Genomic DNA, 24,189 nt, shown 5'->3' with positions numbered 1-24,189 from the left:
TGACTGTGAAAGGAGGGAAATCATCTACTGGCTGACAGTAGCACTGTGATGTGAACACACATGGCTACAACATGTACTGAAAAGAAGCTGGAAGTTCTGCAGGGAGCTACAGGATGGGCTTCAGTGCAGAGAGGATGTTTTTACAGTTGACCTTTCTCTGTTTTGACACATAGAAAGGGCTGGGGATCAAAGGTGACAGATGAGGAAAGGGAGAAACCCCTGAGTACCAAGACCAGACTGGGATTCAGCTTCAAATTTAATCTAGTCTGTGTAACACCAACATTTTATTGTCTCTCCATTTATTCACAGTCAATATTCTACTGCTTACAGGAACTTGCAAAGAAGATTTTAAAAATTACATCTGTGTGAGTTCTGTGTCTCCCAAGTGCGAAGATGAAGGCAGATGTCTTATTTACACTATGTCTAGGACTGCAGCCATCCATTGTTTGAGTTTCTGAGACATATACCAGACTAAAGGACACATTAGTCAAACACATTTCTCTCATTTCCCTCCATGCCCCTTTATTCTTTTTTAAACAGCGTGATATTGCTTAGAGACATATTTAATGCCACCATATTACAATGTGCATAAAGGTGCAACTGATCCTAAAACAACAGCCAAGAAGCAGCAGCAGCTCAGACCACCCTCATGGGCACTGAACCAGCACTCACACTGCAGACAGCTTCTGCTAGAAGCAATAACTGACTGTGTTTCACTAAGTGCAGTTTTTAAAAACAGTGTAAACTTTAAATCTGCCACAGATGCCTGTTTACAACCTCAGGATTATATTTGCAAGAACTGGATTTTACTTTTGCTCGTTCTCATGATGGTAGCACAGATGAGAACCACAGAACTGTGAGAAATCTGACCAATGCTTCTTCAAACCATCTTTCCTCCCCCTCATTGTCTTTGTGAAGTTCTGGATGCTACTCACTGTTCAAAATATTTTTTTAAGTGTCCACCTCCTCACTGAGACATGGTTCTCACCCACACTTAATTCTGATTTGTGTCTTGTTCTTCACCATGACCCAGAAAGTTTGCCTGTTCTCTTTCTTACAGCTACAGCACATAACTGGAACAGGATGCAAAGTAAAAGACTTCCTTCAAAGCAATTAATTTGTTTGTAAAGGGAAACTCACCCAAAATCAGCTGGAAAAATTAGTATGGGAGACAAAGTGACTACTGGCTTCAAGTTACACGATCTAAAACTTGCATTGGGTTAAAAAAAGCCTGTGACTGTTTCTGCTGGTGCCACTGCTTCTGCTGGGCACTACAGAATTTACTCCCTTGGGGGATTCCACCAGCCCGAGCAATGCCAAGGGAGCCAGACTGAAATAACCATCCTGTGGGCACAGCTGACTCCTGCAGGGCACCTGCTGCCACTGACTGGGAGGGAAGAGTTGTGGTTCAGCACCAAAGTGACACACAATGCTCTGAGTGGATGGAAAATGACTCCATCACTAGTGTGTTCACGTGTCAGGAGTCACCAAGTGCAGGCTCTCACCTAAAAACTACAAGTTTGCAAACAGGGAGAGAACCCCATTTGCCTGCTCTTCAAAATAAACACCTGCTGTGGAGGGGTAACAGTGCAGCAAGAAGGGTGTTGCAAACACAAAGGATCATGACATGCTGTGAGGGCTTGGATCCTGGTTCTGCAAGAAGACACTTCAAATCCTTACCCCAGGCAGCACATGAAGTACTTCAGCAGCAGTGAGTGATTCCTCAGCAATCCCTGACACGCACAGAAGCTGATGGATTGGGAAGCTGAGCCATGAAGGAGCAGTACAGTCCTAGTACAGTAAGTTCTCATTACGTGAGCCCAACGCTTCAGGCCTTCAGAGGGTCTCTGAGTGCTGCCCACAATCTCACAACAGATCATCAGGGCAGGAGGTGGGAATGACAGATTTCTGGCTTTACATATCTTTTCTTCTGCTGAACTTCAAGAAGAGCTCATCAGTTTTCCCATATTTCCTAAAGAAACTTCTTTGTCACCCCAGGGATAAACCCCCCACCTTTCTACACATTTTAGGTGGTTCTGCACTTGCCTCCATGAAAGAAGAAACACTTTCCAGGATGCATAAACAGTTTTATCACTTGCTTTATGGCTGTGCCTAACAAGACAACAAATCCCAAAAGAGACAACTTGTTTGATGCTGAATGAGTGAACGCCAGAGAGGTTTATAGCTATGACTTACACTGACAGAAGGCTGGACAAAGCACTACACTGGAACAGAATGAAAGTCAATTAAAAAGCCTTTCTTACAAGATATATCAGCCCTGTCAGTTTGACTTTAAAGCTGTCCAAAACAGCAAACGTGAACTATATATTAAATAATTTCCTAGACACATCATATTGGCTGCCTGTGCCCAAACACCTCGTGAAGCAGCCACTGGGAACCGAGGAACGACTCGAGGCTGCTGGTTCCTGCTGGCAAAAGTCACCCTCCACTTGTCCATGTTAAGAAAATCCCATCACATGGAACATTTTACTTCTACTCCCCTGCTACCTTGCTTGCTTTGGCTTAGTGGACACAGCAGCCCCAGCTTTTGGTCAGGGATTCACCCTTAAAAAGGTCTGAGAAGTATCCGAAGGGAAGGGAGTCTCTGCAGCCTGGAATGGAGCCTGAGACCATGTGAAAAACCTGGATGGAGATTCAGTGGGATCCTGTCCACTGCAGCAGGAAAGGAGGAATCACAGGAAGGAAGTCTTCTAAAAAAAGTATCTTACTGCTCTCTGGCCTGAATCTTAAGTTTTAGGGAGAGAGCTGCTGATAGGGATTATTTTCCCAGCTTTGCCAGGATTTTCTTTTGTTTGATATGAGGCAAAACAACTTTTTTTTTTTTTTTGCCTCAATTTTCTTCTCTCAAAAAATATTCAGTCTATCTGTCAGTGGTGGAGAGGAAAGGATGTTTGAGCGGAATATTCTTAGCATCGGTACGTGAAAAGTTATTTTAATGAATGATAATCTTCTCTCAATTATAATCCCCAAATATAAGATTGGATCAGTCTTTTATGTCATCTGAAATGGGGTTTGATCATACTGACAAGGCTGCTGATTAACAGGGGGAAGTTAGAGCAGGAAGGAATGTACTGAAATAGCTTCCTTTCTTGAAATGTAACAGCCACCTCGCAGAGCTGCCAAGATGCAAATGATGTTTCAAATGGAAACTCACTGTTTCCTTTCCCTTTTCCAGTGCTCTTGTTCCTTTGGCTTGGATGATGGGGAACAACTAAAGCCTGTACTACTGCTGCTCTTGGACAGCCCAAGGATGACCATTCCTTCACCAGGGAAATGCCTGTGCCCAGGGCTGTATATCTGGGTGGATCCTATGACACTGGGATCTCGGGATTGTATTACTCCAGCACCATCTGGCTGACAAACAGGGATGTTTGATATATTCTGGGAGGATGCATCTGCTGAACATACATGCTGAAAGTGTCCATCTCTCCCGTCAGGTTGATTCTCTCCACTAGACTTGCATCCACTTTTTCTTTGAGTTTCTCTTCCAACTGTTAGGAAACAAAACAAGCAACAGAGAGATCAGATTTCTTACTTGAAATGACCACTCTTGAAAACTTATGTCCTGGAAAAGTCAGCTTGTTAAAACCTCCTCTGTGTCCAGACTATATCCAAAACTCAGCCAGTGACACTGGAAATCTCTCCTTCTTGGCATTCCAGACCTGTTGATCAGCCAGGGCCATGGTGGCTCTGTGTCCTCAAAGAATTAAACCTCCAAGGTCAAAAATGTAACTCTAGTATGACATGACACCATACTGGCTTAACACCGTGGCATCTGTCCTGCTAATAAAGATGTTTTTTCAACACACTGTCTGTGCCCAAACTGCAGAGGAGGAGGACTGCCAGACCTAGTGGTGGAGAGGCCTTGATACAGCCAAACATCACAGCTCATCTCCTGACCTGTGGCATTTTGGAAGCACCTGAAGGTAACAAGCAATGAGGCTGCAAATCATATCAGCATAAATACCTCCTCTCTTCACTCCACCTTCCCCCAATATTTCATGCAAGTGTTTTCCCAAACCCATTTAGAATTATTGTTGTTCTTGCTTTTATAAAAGGGAGATGATGAACCCAGAGTCGTCTTCTAAAAAAATTTGGTCCCCAATCCAAAACGAATTAGGTAACAAGAATAAAAGGACTGAACCCAAAACCGACGCTGCAAAGCAGGATTAGAAGCAAATTACTTTTCTCAGGTAGGAACAGCACAATCAATACTTTTCTTTCTTTGAAATATAGATTTAATAATGTAGAGCTCAATAATCCATGTGGGGCTGACTGTGCTATGGATGTTGCAGTACTTTTGACTCTCCCAGCCTCCACAGCAGCACAGAATATCATGGCAGAAGAGGGGCTGCTGCTGGGTGCCACCTCAGAGGTGCTGCAGAGGAAACCTCACCTGCTGGGTGGTGGCCAAGCAATACTCTGCAGTACTTAGGATGCTGCAAATGAGGCAGAGTTCTTCTAAAGTAAACTTTGCCACTTCAGAGCCTTCTTTTTCTTTCAGCAAACTAGTGATGGTGAGCCCACCGCTGCTGCTGGTTGTCCTGGATAAAAACCCAACAAAACAGACAAAACCTGTAAGGTTTTTGGTGTACAGACACACACAGGGCAAAATTACTGCTAGATTTTAATGCCATAAAAAGCCTTTATGACCACAAAGCCCAACACCCTGTGCAAGACAGGTCAGTGTCATCCTACATCAAACCCACAGCTGCTATTTTGGTGAAGGAATATCTTTTAGAAAGACAAACAGAGCCTTGTATCAAGTGTCCAGGCAAAGGGCAGCTCACTCATTCACAACAAGGTGGATTGGGATGCAAGTGGAACACAGCCCTCCCCACTCAGCTTCACCTTCACTGCCAGTTATTCAAAATCTAATTAAAGATTACAGAAAAATCTCAGAACTATCAGGCAACTTGTCATATTTATCTCTGCAGCACTAAACAGCTGTCCACATGCATTTGAGACTTTGGTAACCTGTTTTAAAAGCTGATGATATCAACAAAGTAAATTATAGATGTGCCATCTCTCCATCGTCTTCCAGTGATGAACATTCACATATCAACAAAGAAAGAACAATTCAGAGGCAGGAAATTCCCTACCTCTCAACTCTTTATAATCCAAATCCATTAAAAAAAAATAGGACAGTGATATTTATCTTGGAAGCAGAAACGGAGCACGCAAAAAAACCCGTGTATAAAGAATGCACATTAAATTTATCTTTCCACTTGTCTGGATGGAACCCTCTCCCCTTCCACCTGTAGAAGATTTTAATGGTTTCAGAAATTCATTTTGTTGCTCCCAGTTTTATAAGGGAAACAAACTGAAGATGGTAAATAGCATATAAAATTATCTACAGTGAAGGCTGGCAATATCTCAGGAGCTCCTTTGGCCTGTACACTTATCCATATTGGTGTAAACTCATAATGATCTTTATTTTCAGGGGATTTCCGTCTATATATTTTATTTATACATAGATAAAATGTCCCAGAGCAGAGGGAGTTACAGGTAAGCACTTTAGCATCACACAAAGAAACCACCTTCATTATAAATTATCATATATATAGTGTTGAGCTGAGGCAGCAAAGAATCTCAGTGTGATCTGGTTGCTCAAGTAGCAATTCTGAAAGCCAGACCTCTCTGAAGAGACTTGGGCTGGCATTTCAAAAGGAACTTCAAGAAACTGTAAGTCTGGCAGCTAATCAAAGCCAAATATGAAACTATTCTCCAGGGGTCCTTAAAAGAAAAACAATGTGTGACTGTCCTTTTGCTCTCCTGCTTTTTCTCAGTGCAACAAACTGAACTTTTGAGAAAACCATGAAGTAAATGTAGTCCTATCAATGCTACATGGGGTCCTTGACAGTGAAATAAGTGTCCACAAGGATGTATTTATTAATTATCTTTACAAAGCATCTGCTCCTCGCTGGAATGTCTCACCAGACTGTGCTGCTGCAGCGTTTGGAAAGCAAGACTCACTTGGGCAGGTTTCCAGAGAGAATTTTCCAGGCATATTCCCGAAGGTACTTCTGGAAGATGGTGGTCAGGGCTATCATGGGCTCACCAGTGCTGAGCTGGGAGCACTGCACCATGCACTTCTTGTAGTACACAAACAGGTCGGCACAGCTGGGCAGGACGGCTCCTCCTTCGTCCACGTTGGGCTTGGGGGGACCCTGAGCCTTGAAATCAGCCACAAACCTGTCAATCAGCTCCCCGAGATTCCTGGTGGGGGAAACAACAAAGACACTTTAGTCTGCTGGGGGAGGAAAGGGAGGGAAGAAAGATAATAATGCTTAAAAACCAGGACGTCCTGTCTTGTGACGGCAGCGAGCACGTTCAGATTTTAGCAGGTGGGTATCCTGGTCCTTTCTTATCCCACCCTCCCAGCACAAAGCTCACACAACAGCACAGACCAGACCGATGAGTAACGACCTTTTGTGCTCCAGAGTTTTAGTGGCAGCTTCAATCTGTTCTCCAGTCATATATAAAAGCTCCCAAGTCTGCCAGGACTGGGTTCAGCACATTTGATGCAAGTGCATAAAGCATGTGCTCAAGTTTCATTCCTGGCACCAGGAAAAGTAACAGGCAGGCTTCCCATCTCAGCAGCCTCTGGAGCAGACCTTGGGGAATATGGATTTTAAAGGGATGTGCTCGAAATGGTGTGCCATTTGCCATTTCTTGGTCCCATTTGGATACCACCTGGTTTAGCACAGCTTCACACATCCTTTAAAGAAGTTTTATTCAGCATGAGCACAAAGCCCACTTCCTACTTAAACTCCTTTTAAAAGCACAAAAAGCCCTCCTATTGTCTCCAGTGATTCATTATAGCCTGGTCCTTGCTCAAATATTTCGGTCTTCAGGCAAAGATAAACTTCACTCACTCCATAGTTGCACCACGACAAAAAGGTTTTTAGTGTGGCAGAGGGCCAGAGCCTTCAACACAGAACCAGAGAAGTCTTCTGATCCCAGGGACTTCCTCTGGTCCTCTGGTCCTACTCCTCCAGAGACAGCACATCCGTGTCAGTGACCAAGACCTGCTCTCCCAACACCGGAGCTCAGCTCCAAGGAATAACCTCTGCCAGATGAACTGAATTACAGCAATAAACCTCCTCCCCCAGTTTGTTTTTTGTCTGGCTTTTGAGGAATGCATAGGCCTTTCAGATGACAGAGTGGTACTGTGCTGACCAAAAGGGGTTCCTGTATTTTATATTCCTGTTTCTAATATGGTCTTGGCTCCACTTCCTCCAGCTCTCCCCTTCCCATGGCACAGCCTTCACCCCTCTCACTGTTGAGGGTGTAATGGCTGTGCTGTGCCATGATCTGGGGTATCTGAAGAAAGCCAAATCCTTAGGAGAGTGGCTGAGACTCTTCAGCACATTCTCACTTACCTCTGCCAAAAAAAGGGGAAAATCCGCCAACAATGACGACTTTTCCCCACTTTCTGTCCTGTTTTTCTTTTCCTCTTGTGAAAGAGAAAACCCCTCTGATTCCAGTTTACCAAAGAATCCACGACACCACACAAGTCTTTTCCCTGATAAACTTAGGAGACTGCTGCCCCAGAACAGATGAGCTCCTACTGTGGGTGATCCACTGGGCCAAACTAATCTACAGAAATGTGTTTGCAGTATCAGGGCTAAAGCCAGGAGTGAGGCTCTCTGGCTTTAGCCAGGCTATTGCAAAGACAAGTAGCCCCCTTTTTTCCTGCTATTTGCTTGAGCAGTGCACACAGCTCTGATTCCACAGCTATACACAGTTCCTCGGCTGTGTTACAAGCACTGTAAAAACATCAGGCTGCTCGACTGATGTGATAAATCTCTACACTGGCAGGAGCAATTGAAGGCTGAACTGAAGCATTGATTGTACTCGGCCACAGTGAAGCAAAATTTACCTCCCCCTGTAGCTGTAGGAGAGCCAAACAGATGGAGCTGCAGGAGGGCTCACACGTGCTGCAGATTCCTGCAGGTTCTCAAGGAAAGCGGACGTGGCTCACTCCTTGTCAAATTAAACAGCTGCATCTCCACCTCTGCATCTGTGCTTTGCTCCAGATGGGCAACAAAGTGGAGCTTTCTTAGCATTCACCAGTCACTTTGGTTTTTTTTCAGTCTCTCAGTCTCAAGACACGGTCAGGAATGTCAATGGCTTTTGTTTCTTTATGCTTAGTCCACATGTTCTCTTCTCCAAGGCAAAGTGAAATGTATCTGCATTTTCCTGGTCCCCCAAGGTCTTGTCAACTGGGGTGCAGGAGAAAATGCAGCTGTTCAGAAGAGCTGGGAGAGCAGTGCTGGGGCTTCACGCTTGTTCTGATCCCAACCTGGACAAACTGCCTGTCAAACCAGGCTATGGGACTGCTCTTATTTCAGCATGGGACTGGTACAAACAAAACATCAGGATACTGGGCACTAAGGGAACTAATATATCATTAATGCCCACCTCGGTTGATGGCAAACTTTCACATTAGTCTCAGTTTTCCCAAATATAATATGAAGGCTAAAAACCTTTGTGTGGTACAACAGGAGCACAGAGAGTTTGGCAGAAAAGGCTACTGGGAGATGAAACATGAAGAAGGCAGGAGAGCTACAGAAAATTAATATTTTCTCCATAGCCTCTACGAAAAAGCTCCAAGAAAATTCTCTGGTAGTGCAGATGTGGTATTTCCTAACAGTAGCATATTTATTGGGAGCGAGAACTCGCCAAATCTAACCAAGAGAAAGTATGACATGAAATCATCCAAACGGAATTTTATTCTGGTTCTTAAATCTTTTCATTCCTGCATTCCTCTTCCTTTTTTCTTTCACTCAACCTATTCAGCAGTTGGTTTTCTTTCCACCTCTGGCAATCACGAGAGGAACCAGGCAACTCCTCAGCGGCACGAGAGAAGAACACGGTGCTCGGGAAGCTGGTCTGCTCAGTGGTGTGAACAGTGGTATCTGCTGGGCACTGAAAAAGGGCAATGGCACTGAGACACCTGGACCATTGCAGAGTAGTTTCCATGGACTGGGTATTTTGGAAGCCCCTCTGCTCCTGAGGCTGCAAACACACAGGATGAAGCGCCAGTTTTCCGAACAATCTGAACTCAGACGTGCCTTTCAGCAGACTAAAGCACAGCTCTGCACACGCTCAACCCTGCAGACCTGACAGAGTCCTTCCTTCCCTCCAGCACAACAGCTCAGCTCATGTCTGTGTGCTCCTGCTGCTCCAACTGACCACAAAGAAGAGCTACAGACGCACAGCCCCGAAGGGGCAGAAATGAAATCCACTGTGCTGTTAAGAAATCTGATATTTACTCTGCAGCTGAGAATGGAGAGCAGCATCTTTAAAGTCTTTCTTTCAGGTGTCTCCTCTTAAACTGCTACAGATTTTGGCAATGTGTTTCTTGAAGTGGGCATGGAAACAATTTTTTGAAAGAAAAAGCCCAGGCTGCTTTCTGCCACAGATTTCAGGCAATGATGAACAAAACTATCACACTACTCTCACTATTCAGAGCCCAAACACACAATTAATGATCTAAGCAACATCTCATTTTCAGACATCAGCAGCAGATTCCTCAAAAGTTCAATCGAAGGGGGAAGAAGAGAGAAAATCATGAAGGAAAGCAATTTTTGGCAGACAGGGGCAGCATGGGGAATACTGTGGCAGTTTTTCTTTGAACTCCTTGCAGCCTGTGGCTATAAAGCTAATATAAAACATCTCATGATTGTAAAAGAAAAGGCAAAAAAAAAAAAAAGGCAACTGAAAGGGCTAGAAGCACAGTGGGGTAGAATTACCAAAACGGGGATTAAAATGTCCCCCAGTGGGAAGGGAAGAAATATTCAAACAAGTCAGTGCTCAGTTGGCTGAGGGCAGGGGGGGAAATATCAGTTTCCCTTTGTTATACTGCACAGCGGAACCTAAGCCCAGCATGACAGACCATTGTGCAAGGTTTCAGTTATTTTATTTTTTTTTTTTAAGCATAAAAGGTTGATGGGACATGGGAAAGCTTTTTCAAGGTGGTTATTGTGGAGATTGGACAAAATCAGGACACCAGGAGCCTCAAGTTATGCACTCTCTCATGTGTAAGTCCTTGAAGACAGGAGGGCACAGACAGATGAGATACACAAAGCAGGCACCTCCTTCCCCTTTCCAGCCACTAATCTGTGCTAAGAGACTAAATCGAACCTTTTTCAACTATCTCCTCTCTGAGGTGGCACTGCAGTTGTTACCGAGATGTTATTTAAACCCTGGTGTGAATCAAGGTGCACAAGAAAGTGTGGTGAAAGCTCTAAAAACTTCTCTGAGCTCTAAGCTGAAAGCTCCTTTCATTCAAGTTATTTTGCTGCAAGTCAAAGAGGAAGATGAAGGAGCATTCCAGGGATTAAAGCCCCTGACAAAGTCCCAGTCTGTGAGCAACGATAATGTTATCTTACAGCCAGCTCATCTACAGCAGCTTTCATCTAAGGATCTTGAATAACTTATTTCTATAAAGCAAATCTTGAAACCCCTCTGCCACGAAGCCACATGTGTATTTTACGGAAAACCCAAACCTATTATTTGTGGAAGACACGAGATGAAAGAAAGACATATGTCTGCAGTGGGAATTGCAGAGGCAACAGAAGTAATTTCAGGAACACTAAGCCTCTTCCCCAGAAAGGCAGCAGGCACCATTCCTGCAGGCCTTTGCAATTACACGTGAAACCAACAGCCACAGCCCCCTGAACACTCATTTTGCCCAAGCAAAGGTCCCACTAAAACTTTCCTGAACCACAAACACCGCTCCTGATGAAAGCAGACTTTCAATAAATTAATTTTCTGCAGCTTGAGTACAGAATCCAGTACAACCCAACACGTTCAAAATCAAACAAACCCCAAAGAGGAGCTGGTTACTCACTTGTCCTGGGACTCGATATACACATAAAGGTGAGGCTCAAAGCACTTGGAAACAATGCCATGGAAAGGATTGTCAGGGACCTTTGGCTTCTTGGGCTGTAAGAAAACATTGAGAGAGTTGGTTTCAAACTTGCCCTGTAAGACCTTGAAGAAACAGCAACGGCACAGAAGGATGTAAGTCTTTGGAGATATTTTAACAGAAATTTACTGTCAAGTAATCAAAGCATATAATTTACAGTACAGGCAAGTCTTCCCTCCCTCTTACAGAGCTGTTGGCAATCCAAGGAATTATCTTTCCACTTGTAAAATATTCTTATCCTTAAAGAGAAGCTTGCTCCCTGCTAACAGATTTCAGTAAAAGAATCTTAATGCAGTTTGCAAAGAAAGCCTCACTGAATCCTTCAAACAGTAACAAGACTCCACTAGTCTCCTCTGAAATCAAATGCAGCAGCTATGTGGAAGCAAGATTCAAAAATCCCTACATTTTAGAATATCAAGGGTAATAACTCAAAGTTGCAGACTTCATCTGGATGAATTTTATTTAGATAAACAGGGTGTAATTACTGGAGGAGCAGGAATGATACAGGCAACACTACAGGCCTGCTTTCTCTGCAAAACATGTTTCTGGGGATGCAAAGATTTCTATTTTAAAATTACATTTAGAGCATTAAGCACATGTGCCATTTGGGAGCCATCTGGTTTAGCCTCATTTTAGTTTAGTGCAGCACTCTATACCATGGCCAAGCACAGCTCACCAAAGCCACTGGGACTACTCATATGCTTAAATTTGTGCATGTTTAAGTACCAGGCTGGGCAGGGGCTTCAAGCTCTTTTTTGCCCTATGGCTCAGTTGTTATTATTTTTTTACTAATGGACAATTTTTCTTGTTGCTTCCCAACAAACCAGAAATTTTTCACTGGCTGCAAGGAGGGCTGCAGTGGCTCTGGAATGGAATTCTTGCTTCTCTCTCTACAAAAAGCCAGGATGAGCTCCCAGCCAACGAAGATAAGAATTTTTCCAGCTGAAATTTTTTTTAGTGTAAGAAAAGCAAAATAAGAGAGCTTAAAGGACATTCTCTCCTAAACAGAGGAGGTGGCACTAAGTCTTTGGCAGAAACAGCAGGGAGTGACAAGGCAAACACTTCTTAGCAATAATTCAGCCCCAAAGACACGATGAATCCTAATGGATGGCTGCAAACCTTAAGTGAACAAAAGGTTTTATGGAGGCCAGACCACCTTTATGAGCCTGGCTTCATTAACCTTCTTACCCAGAGCATGACTGGAGAATTGACTGAGTCTGCACAGCTTTGGGACAGAGCCACTACCAGCATCCTCCATCCCTGCCCCTCTGCCAGGGCCTGCCTGTTCCTGCCCCTCGTCAGAGCCGGGAGGAAAACAATAGCTGGTAATCGCAGAAACCTCCCAGTGGCCAAGTCCCCAGGATGGCAGTGCCAACACAAGGCTGCAAATTCACCATGTTTATGATTTACCAAGCTGGAAGAGCCAACTCATAAAGCAGGACTGGCTCTCTGTGTGTGCGTGTGTCTCCCCATCTCGCTGCTCCCAGCGTGTCTGGTGGGGAGAATACTAAATCTTTTAACAGTAGCACTGACGCTGTATTTCTGAGTGTGCAATCCTGTCCAAAAGCTGCAGATGTTTAAGCTATTTCCTCCTTGAGTTTGATGGAAATAATAAAAGGTTACTGTTGTCACAGTAAGGAGGTCTGCAGCTGGCCCAGTTTCCTTTCATTACTATCCAAAGTAAACAGATTAAACCGAACTGTTAGGATTGCTAAAAGAGGTGCTTTTTTAGCATGGATTCCCCCCCAAACTCTTGTGCTCCCTCTTATACTCCCCACTGTCTTGAATTCTTGGGACTAGTGTCTTGGAAGGGCTCTTCCACTGAAAATCCTTCACTTCTTCCTGTCCCTTCTCTTCTCCATGTAGTGACAGCAGAAGATGAGTCCTCCAACATGAAGTCTCAGCACAACCACCAGCTGCTGGCACTGTGACACTGAAATGCTGGAGCCCACAGGCCTCCCACTTGGCAGACAGAAGCCTTGCAGGGCAGCTGCCCTTGCAGCAGAACCCAGCACTGCACTGTGAGCATTAACACATGGAATTCCCAAAAGAAGAGGGCAACCTCAACACACACAGCATTTCAAGGGATGCCTCTGTGGATGGCTTTGCACCAGCCTCCCCAGGTACAGGGAGCACAGCACTTCTTTTCTCAGAAGCTCCTGAACTGCTTCTGGCCAGGGCAGTGCATTCTGCTGTTCAATAAACCCAGCACTAATTACTGTAATTATCTCTCATCTGCCTTCTAGCAACATCGACCTCTCCAAGGACGTCTCCTCACCCCACACTGCACATCAAAGCCAACCTTCTCCAGCCACTAGATACTGGAAAGCAAGTTCTTCCCAGAACACACACCACACATGTCTCCCCAAGTTCCCAGTCACTGTTTCACTGATAAAAGTCCAGCCAATACCAACTGTCCAAGCTGTATTTTAACAAAAAGAGCAAAAATTCACTGAAATCATTCTGTTTCAGGACTTTGGCTGTGGGTGGAAGGCAGGGCTGCCCTGCTCACGTAAAAATCTGGATGTACCAGACTCTGCTGGTGGAGAACTACCACCCCCTAATATCCCCAGGAGTATGGATCTGAGTAGGTCCTGGGGCCCTGGTCATCCATCAGGATACACCTGTACATGGCCCATTTACAGGGCTGTAAACACACTAAATAAGGAGAGAGTACCAGCCTCAAACAACTTACAATTGAACATTTAGAAAACATCCATCTGGTGAATAAAAAATATTGGGCTTATAAGCTTTTATATTGGTGCCAATCAAAACAATTGCATTTACTATTCACTTCTTTAATGTTTGCAGAGGGCTTTGGAAGCTCAGTGCTTGTACAAGCCATTAGGTGTTGCCTGCTTTGCAGAGGTAATGGATGAAAAGCACTACAGAGATAAAAATCCCAGAAGTAATTTATTTGGAGTGCAAATCTAAAACTGACACTTGAAAGTTCAATGAGTTGCCTGGTGACTCCAGACAGTTTGCCTGGCTGACAGGGCAAAATATGAATTGCAACTGTTTGTGGAGGAGCTTCTTTTGGGATCTGAAAGCCCAACTGCGCTAGTTCATCTTTCTTTGACAGAAATCCTGTAGTTACACTTAAGCTGTTGCTGTACAGGCTAGAACAGAATCCAACTCACTCTCACGTGGCAGGATTGTCTCTGCACTATTAACTGAAATAAAGATTGCTTTGGTTTCAGTGAAGTGAGCCAGAGCAAACCATGGGCGTACTGGGAGCCTCTATGCTGCACAAAGGATCAAAACTGCACTGAATTAATTGCTGTGAAAACAAACCTTTCAAATCAATGTGATGGGAAAAGCTGAGGCACCACTGGAGATTTTGACAGAGAGACTGCCTCACTGACAACTGGAGAACTTCAAAGACTTACTTTGTCTGGATCACTTTTCTCAATCACAATCTCATCTGTCTCTGTCCCAGTTTCATCCTCCAGAAATGGGTTGGTGGAAGGAGGTGACACTTCTGGCTTCTTCTGTCGAAAAAGAGGAAGCTCCTTAGAGAACAGTCAGTTTTGTGCCCTCTGGCACACAGCTGCATCCATGTTTTGCTTTACTGAGCCCTTCAAAAAAAATAAAGTCATATTCTCGAGAGATCTAAATTCAGCCTGGAGGAAAACCTGACAGGACTTCCCTTTTTAACCAGCAGCACCCACTGACCCACCAGCAAATTACAAGTGGGTCTAGCAAGCTTTCCTTGTAGGCTGAATTATCACATCCAAGGAGGTTTCAAGACACCAGCTGGACAGAGAGCCAACCTCAAACCAGTGGCTTCTGAGCCACACGTGGACTCTGTGCTTCCAGAGCACTTGGCTGGCAAAGCTCCTGGCTGAGATTTTGGACAGAAAAAGCAGAGATGGCCTCATAGATACTCCCTGAGCTGTTTCCCCTGGCTAGGCCTTTACAATCTACCAAATGAGACAAAAGTTGAAGCTACCAACATCCCTGTAAATCAGACTGACCCAACAATGTGGGATTGAAAGTTGGTCCCATGTGGTGAACCTGTGGTAAGTAGATGTGAAGGGGAGTTTTAGTTATTATGTGTCATTGACATGCAGAGAACAAACATCGTAACACAGTCATCACTCCATAATTACTCTGTGGTTCCCCATAGTTATGTGGCTTCAGCTGAAAACAGCACAGGGCCCAGGAGAACCATAAAAGGACACAATCAGTGTATTTTTATTCTTGTGAGTCCTGTGCCACCTTCTCCTCTACACAGTCTGCACGATCAAAAACCACTTTTCAAACTACAGTCTACCAAACACCCAAATGTGCCAGTGCAGGAGGAGGCTGGATGTGACATCTTTTGCAGTCTCCCACTACCAGAGCTACGTGTGACAGGGTTTCTTTATCCCAAGGAGGCTGTTAAGAAAGGGCTGCTCTTTAGAAATCCCCTTACCACTGTCCCATCAGCAAGAGTGCAGCCTGAGAAGCGTTTAGCCAGGAATCCTTCGAAGTTGGTTGTCCTCTGAATTGCAAACAGCAGCAATTTCACCTCAATCTCCTTCGCTCTTGTGCGCATGATCTTCGAGAGCTCTGCCCTGGAAAGAGAGAGGGGGAAATAGAAAAAACAAATGTGGTTTTCTATAAAGACCTGAAACCTAACACTGTAATTCGGCCTATTCCTTGGAGAGACTTCCATCACAAAATTCAAGCTAATTCCTAAGATGCTCTCTAACATAAAACTGCTTTGTAGATCCCATTTCAAACACAACCACAGTTGCTCAGAGCTCTCTGGGTAACAGGACCCCATCTCCTAACAGCCAGCACAGCACTGCCGCAGGGAAAGCCAGCAGGATCAAACCTTGGGAAGCACAGTGCCTCCCACGGGGGTCCCAGAACAAAGGCAATGGTGCTACTGGGACTGGCACCTTCCTCTGGTCCTGTTTCTGGCTGACAAAGAGCCCAGTCTGAGGCAGGCACACTGCAGTCAGCTCACACTATTCCACTTGGCCTCTAACATTACTGATTTTTACCTCTGTTCCATTGAAAATTGATTTCCACACCATCTCTCTTGCAGTTCTAGTGATACTTCTCAGGGTTTCCACCCCTCACTTGCTTTTAATCACGGACAACTCTACAGAGGTGTTTGAAGAGCGCCCTCAGAGCCCGATGGACGTACGACCAGCGTGGCGGGAGACAAGCTCAGGTTTTGTTTTAGGGAAGATGGGCCTGCTGGGAGGCAGCACAAGCCTCCTGGAGGCTCACCTGGTGACGTGGCAGAACTCCACGGCGATGCGCTCCGTCATGCACCATTCCTGCGGGAACATGCGGCCGTACTTCTCCTCGTAGTCCACCAGCTGCCTCTTGATCCAAGCGTAGCGCCTGTCGATCTTATCCAGCCAGGCCACCTGGATCACATGGAGAACATCATCTCTAACAGCAGCAGTTCCTAATATCCAGCCTGGCTCCTTCACCCTGCTGCCATAGTTCTGCAGAGGAGCTTGGGCTATCGATCGAAGCTAATTTGACCTTTATTTATATTACTCTGAATGCTTCGAGTTGAGCCAGGGGAGGTTTAGATTGGATATTAGGAAAAATTCCTTCGCTGAAAGGGTTATCAAGCATTGGAACAGGCTGCCCAGGGAACTGGCTGAGTCACCATCCCAAGAGGGATTTAAAAGATGTGTGGATGTGGCACTTAGGGACAGGGTTTAGTGATGGACTTGGCAGTGCTGGGGAATGGTTGGAATCAATGATTTTAAAGGTCTTTTCCAGCCTAAATGATTTTGTGATTCAAAGTGCTTAAACACATGCCAGACTGAAAATCCTATCTTGTGTGAATTAAGAGAGCAAGTTCTGTTGAAAATGAGGATAACAGTACTCCTAAATCATGTAGAGATTATTGAAAATTCAATCCAATAATATTTCACTTGATCCCACCCTCTTTGTTTCACAGACAGAGAGGTGAAAGTCAACAGTGGGATGAAAATGCAGGAATTCCTAGATTCTTACATTTAGCTCACATTCAAAATTCGACAACAATTCTTAGAACCTGAGGATTTTTTTCCCCCTAACATTAGTGCTTTCTGGTCAAAAAGTAGAAAGATTAATCCAAAAAAATTTGATGGAAATATGCTATTTAAAAGTAAGCATTTTAGTCTCTCTCTCTCTCCCTTGTCAAACTCTTGAAACTGATAAAATACATTTTGATCAAATGGTGGTTTTGGTTTGTGGTGGGTCTTTTTCCAAATTTAAGAAGGTTTTAGTACATTTTTAAGAAGCTGTTAGTATCAGAACAGGAAATTTAAAAATTAGCTACAAAGATAAATAACTTCCTAGAAATCCCTCCCCCATGGCTTTTTAAGCATTTTGCGGGTTTTCTTCTTCGTTTGGGGGGAGGTGCTCTGCAATTTTCAGAGTTTAATTTTTCAACTCTTCACAGGGCAGGAAGAATAATCTGAAAACATTTCTAGTGATGATATATGAAACTGAGGTCTAAGGTGGGAGGAAGTCATCCTGGCAGAGAGGACACTGACTCCCAGCTCATCAGCCATATCACACCCACTGTTTCCAAACCCTCGGGGATAAAAACTTTTCACCACAGGAACCTGTGGAAGCGTGAATTTTGTCAATGCCAGCAGAGCAAAATGTGAAATCCAAATGCAGCTTTTTAAGCTTCCCTTACATCTTGGTTTTCCTGGAAAAGCACCAGATACTCCGAGAGGTGTTGTTTAATAAATTTCTTGATGATTTCCTGTTTGATTCTGGGATCCAGGACGTTGGCGACCAGACATGCATCACGTAGGACATTGCTGGGTCCACCAGTCCTCTATCAAAATAAACAGGAAGAAAGGGATTTAAGGTTAAATAATTGAATGAGTGACTGTAAACTGCACTGCATCCAGGTTATCTTGGTTTTATCCTTTCCCATTATTTGCTTTTCAGTGCTTCTGCTGCTACTCTTTATTTATCGCTGCATCTTCCTTCCCTGGGATGAAAATCGAGCTGCTCCTATTTCACTGGCCATTAAGTTTTTCCATAGCAGAGAAAACAGAAAATTTACAAAACATTTTTTAAAAAAATGCTGTTTTGATGCTGCTTCACATGGACATAGATTTATCCTTCATCAACTGTTCCAAACACTTTCCTCATTTCTGTACTTGCCGGTTTTATGAAGTAACCAGCAGAGCTGGTACTGGAAAGACACCACTAGTGTTTTCTTTGAAGTAAATTCAAATTCACACCTACCTCCCTTACTGTTTGCAAACATTTGGATGCACAATGTTGGGGAAGCACATTTGGTGCCTTAGCCCTAGTCCAGATTTGTGTCTGTGCTGTCTGAGTAAACCATAGACAAACTTGGTAGCACCACATCAACAGACAGTCTGTGCTCGGCTTTCTCTGAACACAACATGAACCTCTCGTGACAAACAAATAACCAGTAACTGGGTGAGATGCCAAGGGAACCCCACGCTGGTCTATAGGGCCACACAGGAATTATTTGGGGCATTCCCTGACTGCCTGCAGCCCTCACTGCAATAGCTGTGTCAGTGTGACAGGGGAAAGTGTCACTTCTTCCCCACATTCACTCAACAGGAACAGTGAGAAATACACCCAGCACCCTTTGCTTTCTAAAGTAACTCCTGAAACAGAGAGAGATCAAATCTAGATGTAAAATGAGACAAAACCCAGTGACAATCACACTGAATAGTTTTCAGCAACAATTTTCCAATGGGAGGAAGGAGGAAAGTGAGAACTTTACCTTTGTACCTTGAGAAGGAAAGGCTTCCTCGAAGTCAGCCAAGATCTGCTGTCCCAACTCATTCTGTGCTGCCTTCACCCTGGGGAGGACAGAAAGGAGGGCTTTGGTGCTGGCTCAACCACCTCTTTGTTTCATTGCCTGCAAACATTACTGCAATGTGGACTGAAACACTGACAGCTACCTGAAGGTTTTTAAGGGATAAAAAGGACGCTAAAGAGAAAACATCCACGCTAAGAAGGTCTGTGTGTCAGACCTGGGAGAGTGTTTTCTCTTTGAATGACACTGGGATGACAACTCTATACAGCACTGACCCCTCAGCTGTAGTAGAACATGTCCTAGATTCTCTTGTCCTGCTGCCACTTTAATATTTCAATAAGGGCCAGTTAATCAGCTGAGAAATCAGCAGGGTTCTTTTAAAGCCAGTGTGATCAATCTACCTTTACTTTTGTGTATGTTGATCACATTTCAACAAATATGTGTTCCTAACACGTAAAAAGCTTCACAATGTCTCAGTCTTCACTGTGAACCTTTCACAGTTCCAGGTGTACTGACCTACTTTTAAATGCATCCATGTTCTTCTGGCTGCAGTTTTATCCTATAGATTCTCCATGCATAAAAGAGCAAAGGTATGAAATGGGTGTTAAAAGTTTTGAACAAACCACAATCTTGCTCTTTATTTGGCTGAGAGAATAAAGCGTCCAATTTCCAGAAATAAAAGTCAATATAGCTTAATTGATACTTCTAGGGAAATGGAAATGCCTACACATACTAGAAAGAGCCAAAGCAAACAGCAAGGCACTTATATCCCTCTGCAGCCCTTGAATTCTTCCATCAGTTTTTATTATACTGGAAATGCTTTCAGGTCTAAACTGATCATTCAAAGCAGTGGATTTTTCCACTGAGATTGATATGTTAGCGAGAGCAGAGACATTTACTGTTGTGAAAATGTTTGCTCAGACTGGGGGAAGAAGACTTTGGATTTTTTTTTTTTTTGATTGTTTAAGACTCCTCAACCTTATCAAGGAATGATCTGCTTCTTTAATCTTCCCATTTGAGTTCCATTAGTAGCAAAACACTATGAGATGACCTGACAGTGCTGGAGAAAAGGCTGGATTCTTTAATGGTGCCAAAGGCAGAAAATTCTAGTCTTTTAAAAATGACAGCTGAAATATAACTTTATATCTGTGATTTAACTGGATGTACGACCTGCCTTCCCTAAGATTTATTTATGGGGATTTTGTTGGAACAGCTTCCTGCCTGCAATGTCAAACATAATTCTCACTTAAGCTCTCTGCTTCACAGGAATGTTCAGAAACTCCTCTACTCTTCCAGGTAAAGATCCCCAGTTAACACCTTCCTAACTGTGAAACAAAAGGGATTCACTAATGTGTTGAAATAGAGAGAGAAATTTAAGCACTAAGGAGGAACCCAGCTCAGCAGCCACAACTACAGGTTTACTTGTGCTTAAATTGTACAAGAAAGCACGAGCAGTTCATGTGAGAAACCTTTTGATCCTTCAGAAAAAGAAGGGGCAAAAAAGAAGAAAAAGAGACAGTAAAACATGGATTGAAAATTTTTATCTTTCAAATAATCGAGAAGCAAGAAATCTTTTGTATTAGGAATCAGAATACAGAAATTAATGAACATAATGAGTAGTATAAACAATTGGAAGCTCTTAGTAGTGGTGCTTCTTTCCCTGTGAGTGGCTGCAGGGACCTTCCTATTTGACAACAGCTGCAGTGCAGAACAGTGGAGGCACTGAAAAGAGCAGCAGCCAGATTCCTAAAGACTCAACAAATTTAAAGGAGGCTCTGTCAAGCAGTTAAAATCCCTGTCCACAGGCTTTGTTGTTTTAGGCTCTGATTCAGGAAAGTACTTAAGGGTAGTCTTAATGGGGATTCTCGTATCCTTAAATTAAGAAACTTGCAGGAATGCCTTGCTGAAGTGGGATGTTAAAAAAATGTATTTTTTAAAAATAGGTCCTGCTTAAAAATCTCTCAAAAGCAAACAGTGAGAAGGAATTTTAACCTTTTTCTTTTTCCTTCATATTTTGTAAGAGAGGGTTGGGGCAGAGCCATTAAAGTAGCCAAAGGTTTCGGTGTGAGCAAGGACAGGGAGCCTCACTGTCTACCAGTATCTACCAGTCTTTACATAAGCACACAGACACACACAGTTATTTTCACAATTATTATTATTTTTGTCTTCAAACACACGCCCAGAAACATGAAAACCTTTCTGCCACCTCTTTACAGCGTGACTGCTTTGGTCAGAGAACACGGGAGGCACTTGCTTTAGCCACTAGAAGATTAGTGCCCCCATGGCAAGCTGTGAGCCTTTCAATAATTCCCAATAATCCCCATGCAATGGAAACTGCAGGGACAAAAGTCTCAACCCCACGAGTGGCTGTGCTCCCATTTATCGCTGAAGGACCTTCCTGCACGTGCCTGTGTGTTTAACCACTTGTATAAAGTGAATTGCCCACTAAGGCTCAGCAACCCCAGATAACAGATTTAGGACCTCTGAGAGCCTCAGGTCAGTTTGATAAGGGTATCTTTCCATGACTAGCTTCCCCCAGAAACATGCTGGGGTATCCCAGCAGCCATCCTGCGTCCCACGCAGCAGGGAATTGCCTTTTCCTGGGGCTGCTCACATGTGCCAAACCCTTTGGTTATCCAAATATTAATGATTTCTGTTTCTCTGACTTCTGTTTTATTATTAGTGGCTTCTGATCTCTGATTCCCCTGCCCTTAAAAAATAAAAACAAGAAAACCCACTGTTTTGTTTCAAATGACATTACATTACTAGAAACCACAATTCCTTTAGCCAAAGCTACCAGAAATCTTAAACCACGCCTGGCAGCTTGCTGAGATAAAAAGAGGCTGAGCCAGCCTGTTTTTCTGTGGCAAACTTGTAATCATCTTTCTCCTAAATACTTTCCAGGCTTTTTTCCACTACCTGCTAGGCCTGCTCGACCACTCTCATGGGTGGGTTTGTGACCACTAATTGTACCTCCCCGTCTACAGACAGAAAACAGAAGAGGACTGAGAGATAAGAAAATATTCCTATTTACTACAACAACTTCCAAGGCACCACATTAGAAGTTGTTTTAGGAACACTATTAGGAAAATATTTACATTTGGAAATGAATTGTGACATTTGTACGTCAATACTCAACAGGATAAGCACAAGAAGCCAACCACTGAGAGTTCAGCCCAGGTTTCCAACGAATACAGTGGGATTTTGTTTGGTTATTTTCAGAGGGATAGAACAGGTGGAAAACAACATTAAAAGCACATCATTACTTTTCACAGCATCCAGGAGCAGGAAGCTAAATTGAATACCCCATGACAAAGAGCACATCCACCACCACTGAGCAGGCACTTCTCCTTCCCATGGTTTCCCATTCATACTTGGCTTCACTCCATTCACGCCAAGAAAGAGAGGCTCTTTATTACAGAAAGCAACAGAATCTGCTCGTTTAGCAGCGCATATAATGGACTTATTGTATATAACAGACATTGGTTACTGTCACAGCTCCGTGCCAACATCTACTAAAGCATTTCTTGCCTTCCCAAACATGCTAGAGGCTTCACTTGCACCATTTAAACAAATCCAGGAGATATCAAACCCCAGCGATTTCACGGTCTAAAAATATCACTGCGAGAAGCCAGGCAAAGTGCCTCTGATGTTTCATGAATCACGAAAGGATTTCCAAGCAAAAGAGAGAGAAAACTCAACTCCAAATCGGGCCCTAATACATACACGTAACAGTCAAACTCCAAAGCAGAATTATGGTGCCACAGACCTCCCTGTAGGAATTTTCTGCCTGGATGTGAGAGCAGCAAAGAGCTCCCAGCAGCACCCCAGTGCAGCTCCTTTTGCCCCACAAGCAGCAGCCTCTATCACTACCAGATGGTGCAACTCTCCCTGTATAAACACTGGAAGGAAAACCCTGCCGAGGCAATTCTAAAAATAGGAGGAACAGACTTTCTTGAGCTTTTCAGATCCTTATCTCGAAGGCAGAATAAAACAAAAGAAGTTTTCCTCCACGTCCTTGCCAGTCTCGCTGGCGTGACTCGAAACCACTGTGCCTTTTAGCAGCAGCCTGAATTCGTTTTTCTAACCATCAGCAACTGCAAAAGTATTAAATAATCATCCACCAGAAAGGGAAAACCAGCCAGAGTTCTGGACCAAGGCTTAAATTATATTTGGCCTTAAAATGGCCAATGACAGCAGGTTTCTGCCGAAAGGGCATTACCACTCTGGAAGAAAATGAAGCAAGCAATCTTTCTGAGCATGAGGTTGCAATAGACAACAGCCTAAATTCAGAAGAGCACTGATATATGTTTACATTTCCTTCATGTTCATGTTCATTTAAGCAAATGCTTATGGTCAAATGCGTTGTTAAAACAAGGCCCCATCCCTCTCTAGATTTAGAGTGGATTTTTCTTCTGCTCTGTCTCATAGATTCCATCTGGGGTTTCTGGAAGAGGTATCTATACCATAAAAAAAGTCCAACAGATTTACATGAAAACATTACAAACAAATCATTCAAACACTGTTTCCATCACTGAACAGCACAGGCAGCCAGCTGCTGTTTTAGCAAAGGGAGTCGCCAAAAAAATTAATTACTGTGCCTGGAAGACTCCTTCCAGTACCTCTGTAATGAGCAAAGTCATCTCAGGCAGGGTCAGCAATGTCCCCTAGAACAGGAGGGCCTTGTTCCCTTGACACCCAGCTGTCACATCCCAAATGAAACTAGGATGTGGTGGCTTAGTCACCACTGAGCCTTCACCTGCTACTGCTGAGAATGGTGAGGACGTGCTGCGGGAGCTGCACCAAAAGTCACCCAATTAAATTCTAATGTATCTCCACATTAGAAAATCAAGACTACACAAATCCACAAACCAGAAGTGTTTAGAGCAGTCAGGTGTGCTGCATGCCAGCTTGGGAAGATTGGCTACAAGCCTCAAATCTCAGCAGAATTGGGCAATGGGAGCAGGTTTTGGCAGAAGAAACTCAAGGTGCTCAGAACAACCGAGTTTGGAAAATGCACAGAAAGAAATCCTGCATGCCCAACCCCTTGGGCACTGCAGTTTGGCACTGTCAAGGCACAAGGGGGCCCCAGGCATCACCATGGTCATGAATACATTTGTGCTTCATGCCAGGCTGCTGAGCTCCATCACTGAGGTTAAGAGAGCAGGAGAAAGCGTCGCCTCGGGGTTCACCACAAACACCCGCACGTGAAGATCACATAAAACAATTTGCACTTCCACAGATCACTCCAGGTAAGAAAATGAAAAACCAGTCAATGAGAAGCACAGAACATTCATGAATCACATCCATACTAATTACTGTTATTTAACACAATGTGTTGCTCAAGATTTGAGCAAACTGTGTCCAATTTTAACATGTTTGCTTTGGCTGGAAAAAAGCTCAAAGGACCATGTCCAGCCTTCACATCCTTGAGACACTGAACCTGTCTAATGCATTTCCTAACCTTCCT

General features: G+C 43.8%; 1 protein-coding gene across 1 annotated transcript in view; it reads right to left on the bottom strand.

The window, feature by feature from the left end:
• VPS53 (VPS53 subunit of GARP complex) overlaps window positions 1–24,189 on the bottom strand; it is a 64,375-nt gene that overhangs the window by 19,271 nt on the left and 20,915 nt on the right. The window contains exons 8-16 of the mRNA XM_032707545.1: window positions 18,684–18,762; window positions 17,607–17,750; window positions 16,187–16,329; window positions 15,378–15,519; window positions 14,350–14,451; window positions 10,883–10,977; window positions 5,998–6,240; window positions 4,418–4,565; window positions 3,430–3,512 (exon numbers count right to left, since the gene is read on the bottom strand). Of these exons, the coding sequence (XP_032563436.1) occupies window positions 3,430–3,512; window positions 4,418–4,565; window positions 5,998–6,240; window positions 10,883–10,977; window positions 14,350–14,451; window positions 15,378–15,519; window positions 16,187–16,329; window positions 17,607–17,750; window positions 18,684–18,762 (1,179 nt within the window). The remainder of the gene's footprint in view (window positions 1–3,429; window positions 3,513–4,417; window positions 4,566–5,997; window positions 6,241–10,882; window positions 10,978–14,349; window positions 14,452–15,377; window positions 15,520–16,186; window positions 16,330–17,606; window positions 17,751–18,683; window positions 18,763–24,189) is intronic.

This window comes from Chiroxiphia lanceolata, chromosome 20 (assembly GCF_009829145.1).
Source record: "Chiroxiphia lanceolata isolate bChiLan1 chromosome 20, bChiLan1.pri, whole genome shotgun sequence".
Classification (NCBI taxonomy): Eukaryota; Metazoa; Chordata; class Aves; order Passeriformes; family Pipridae; genus Chiroxiphia; species Chiroxiphia lanceolata.
This window is presented reverse-complemented; position numbering and strand designations above follow the sequence as displayed.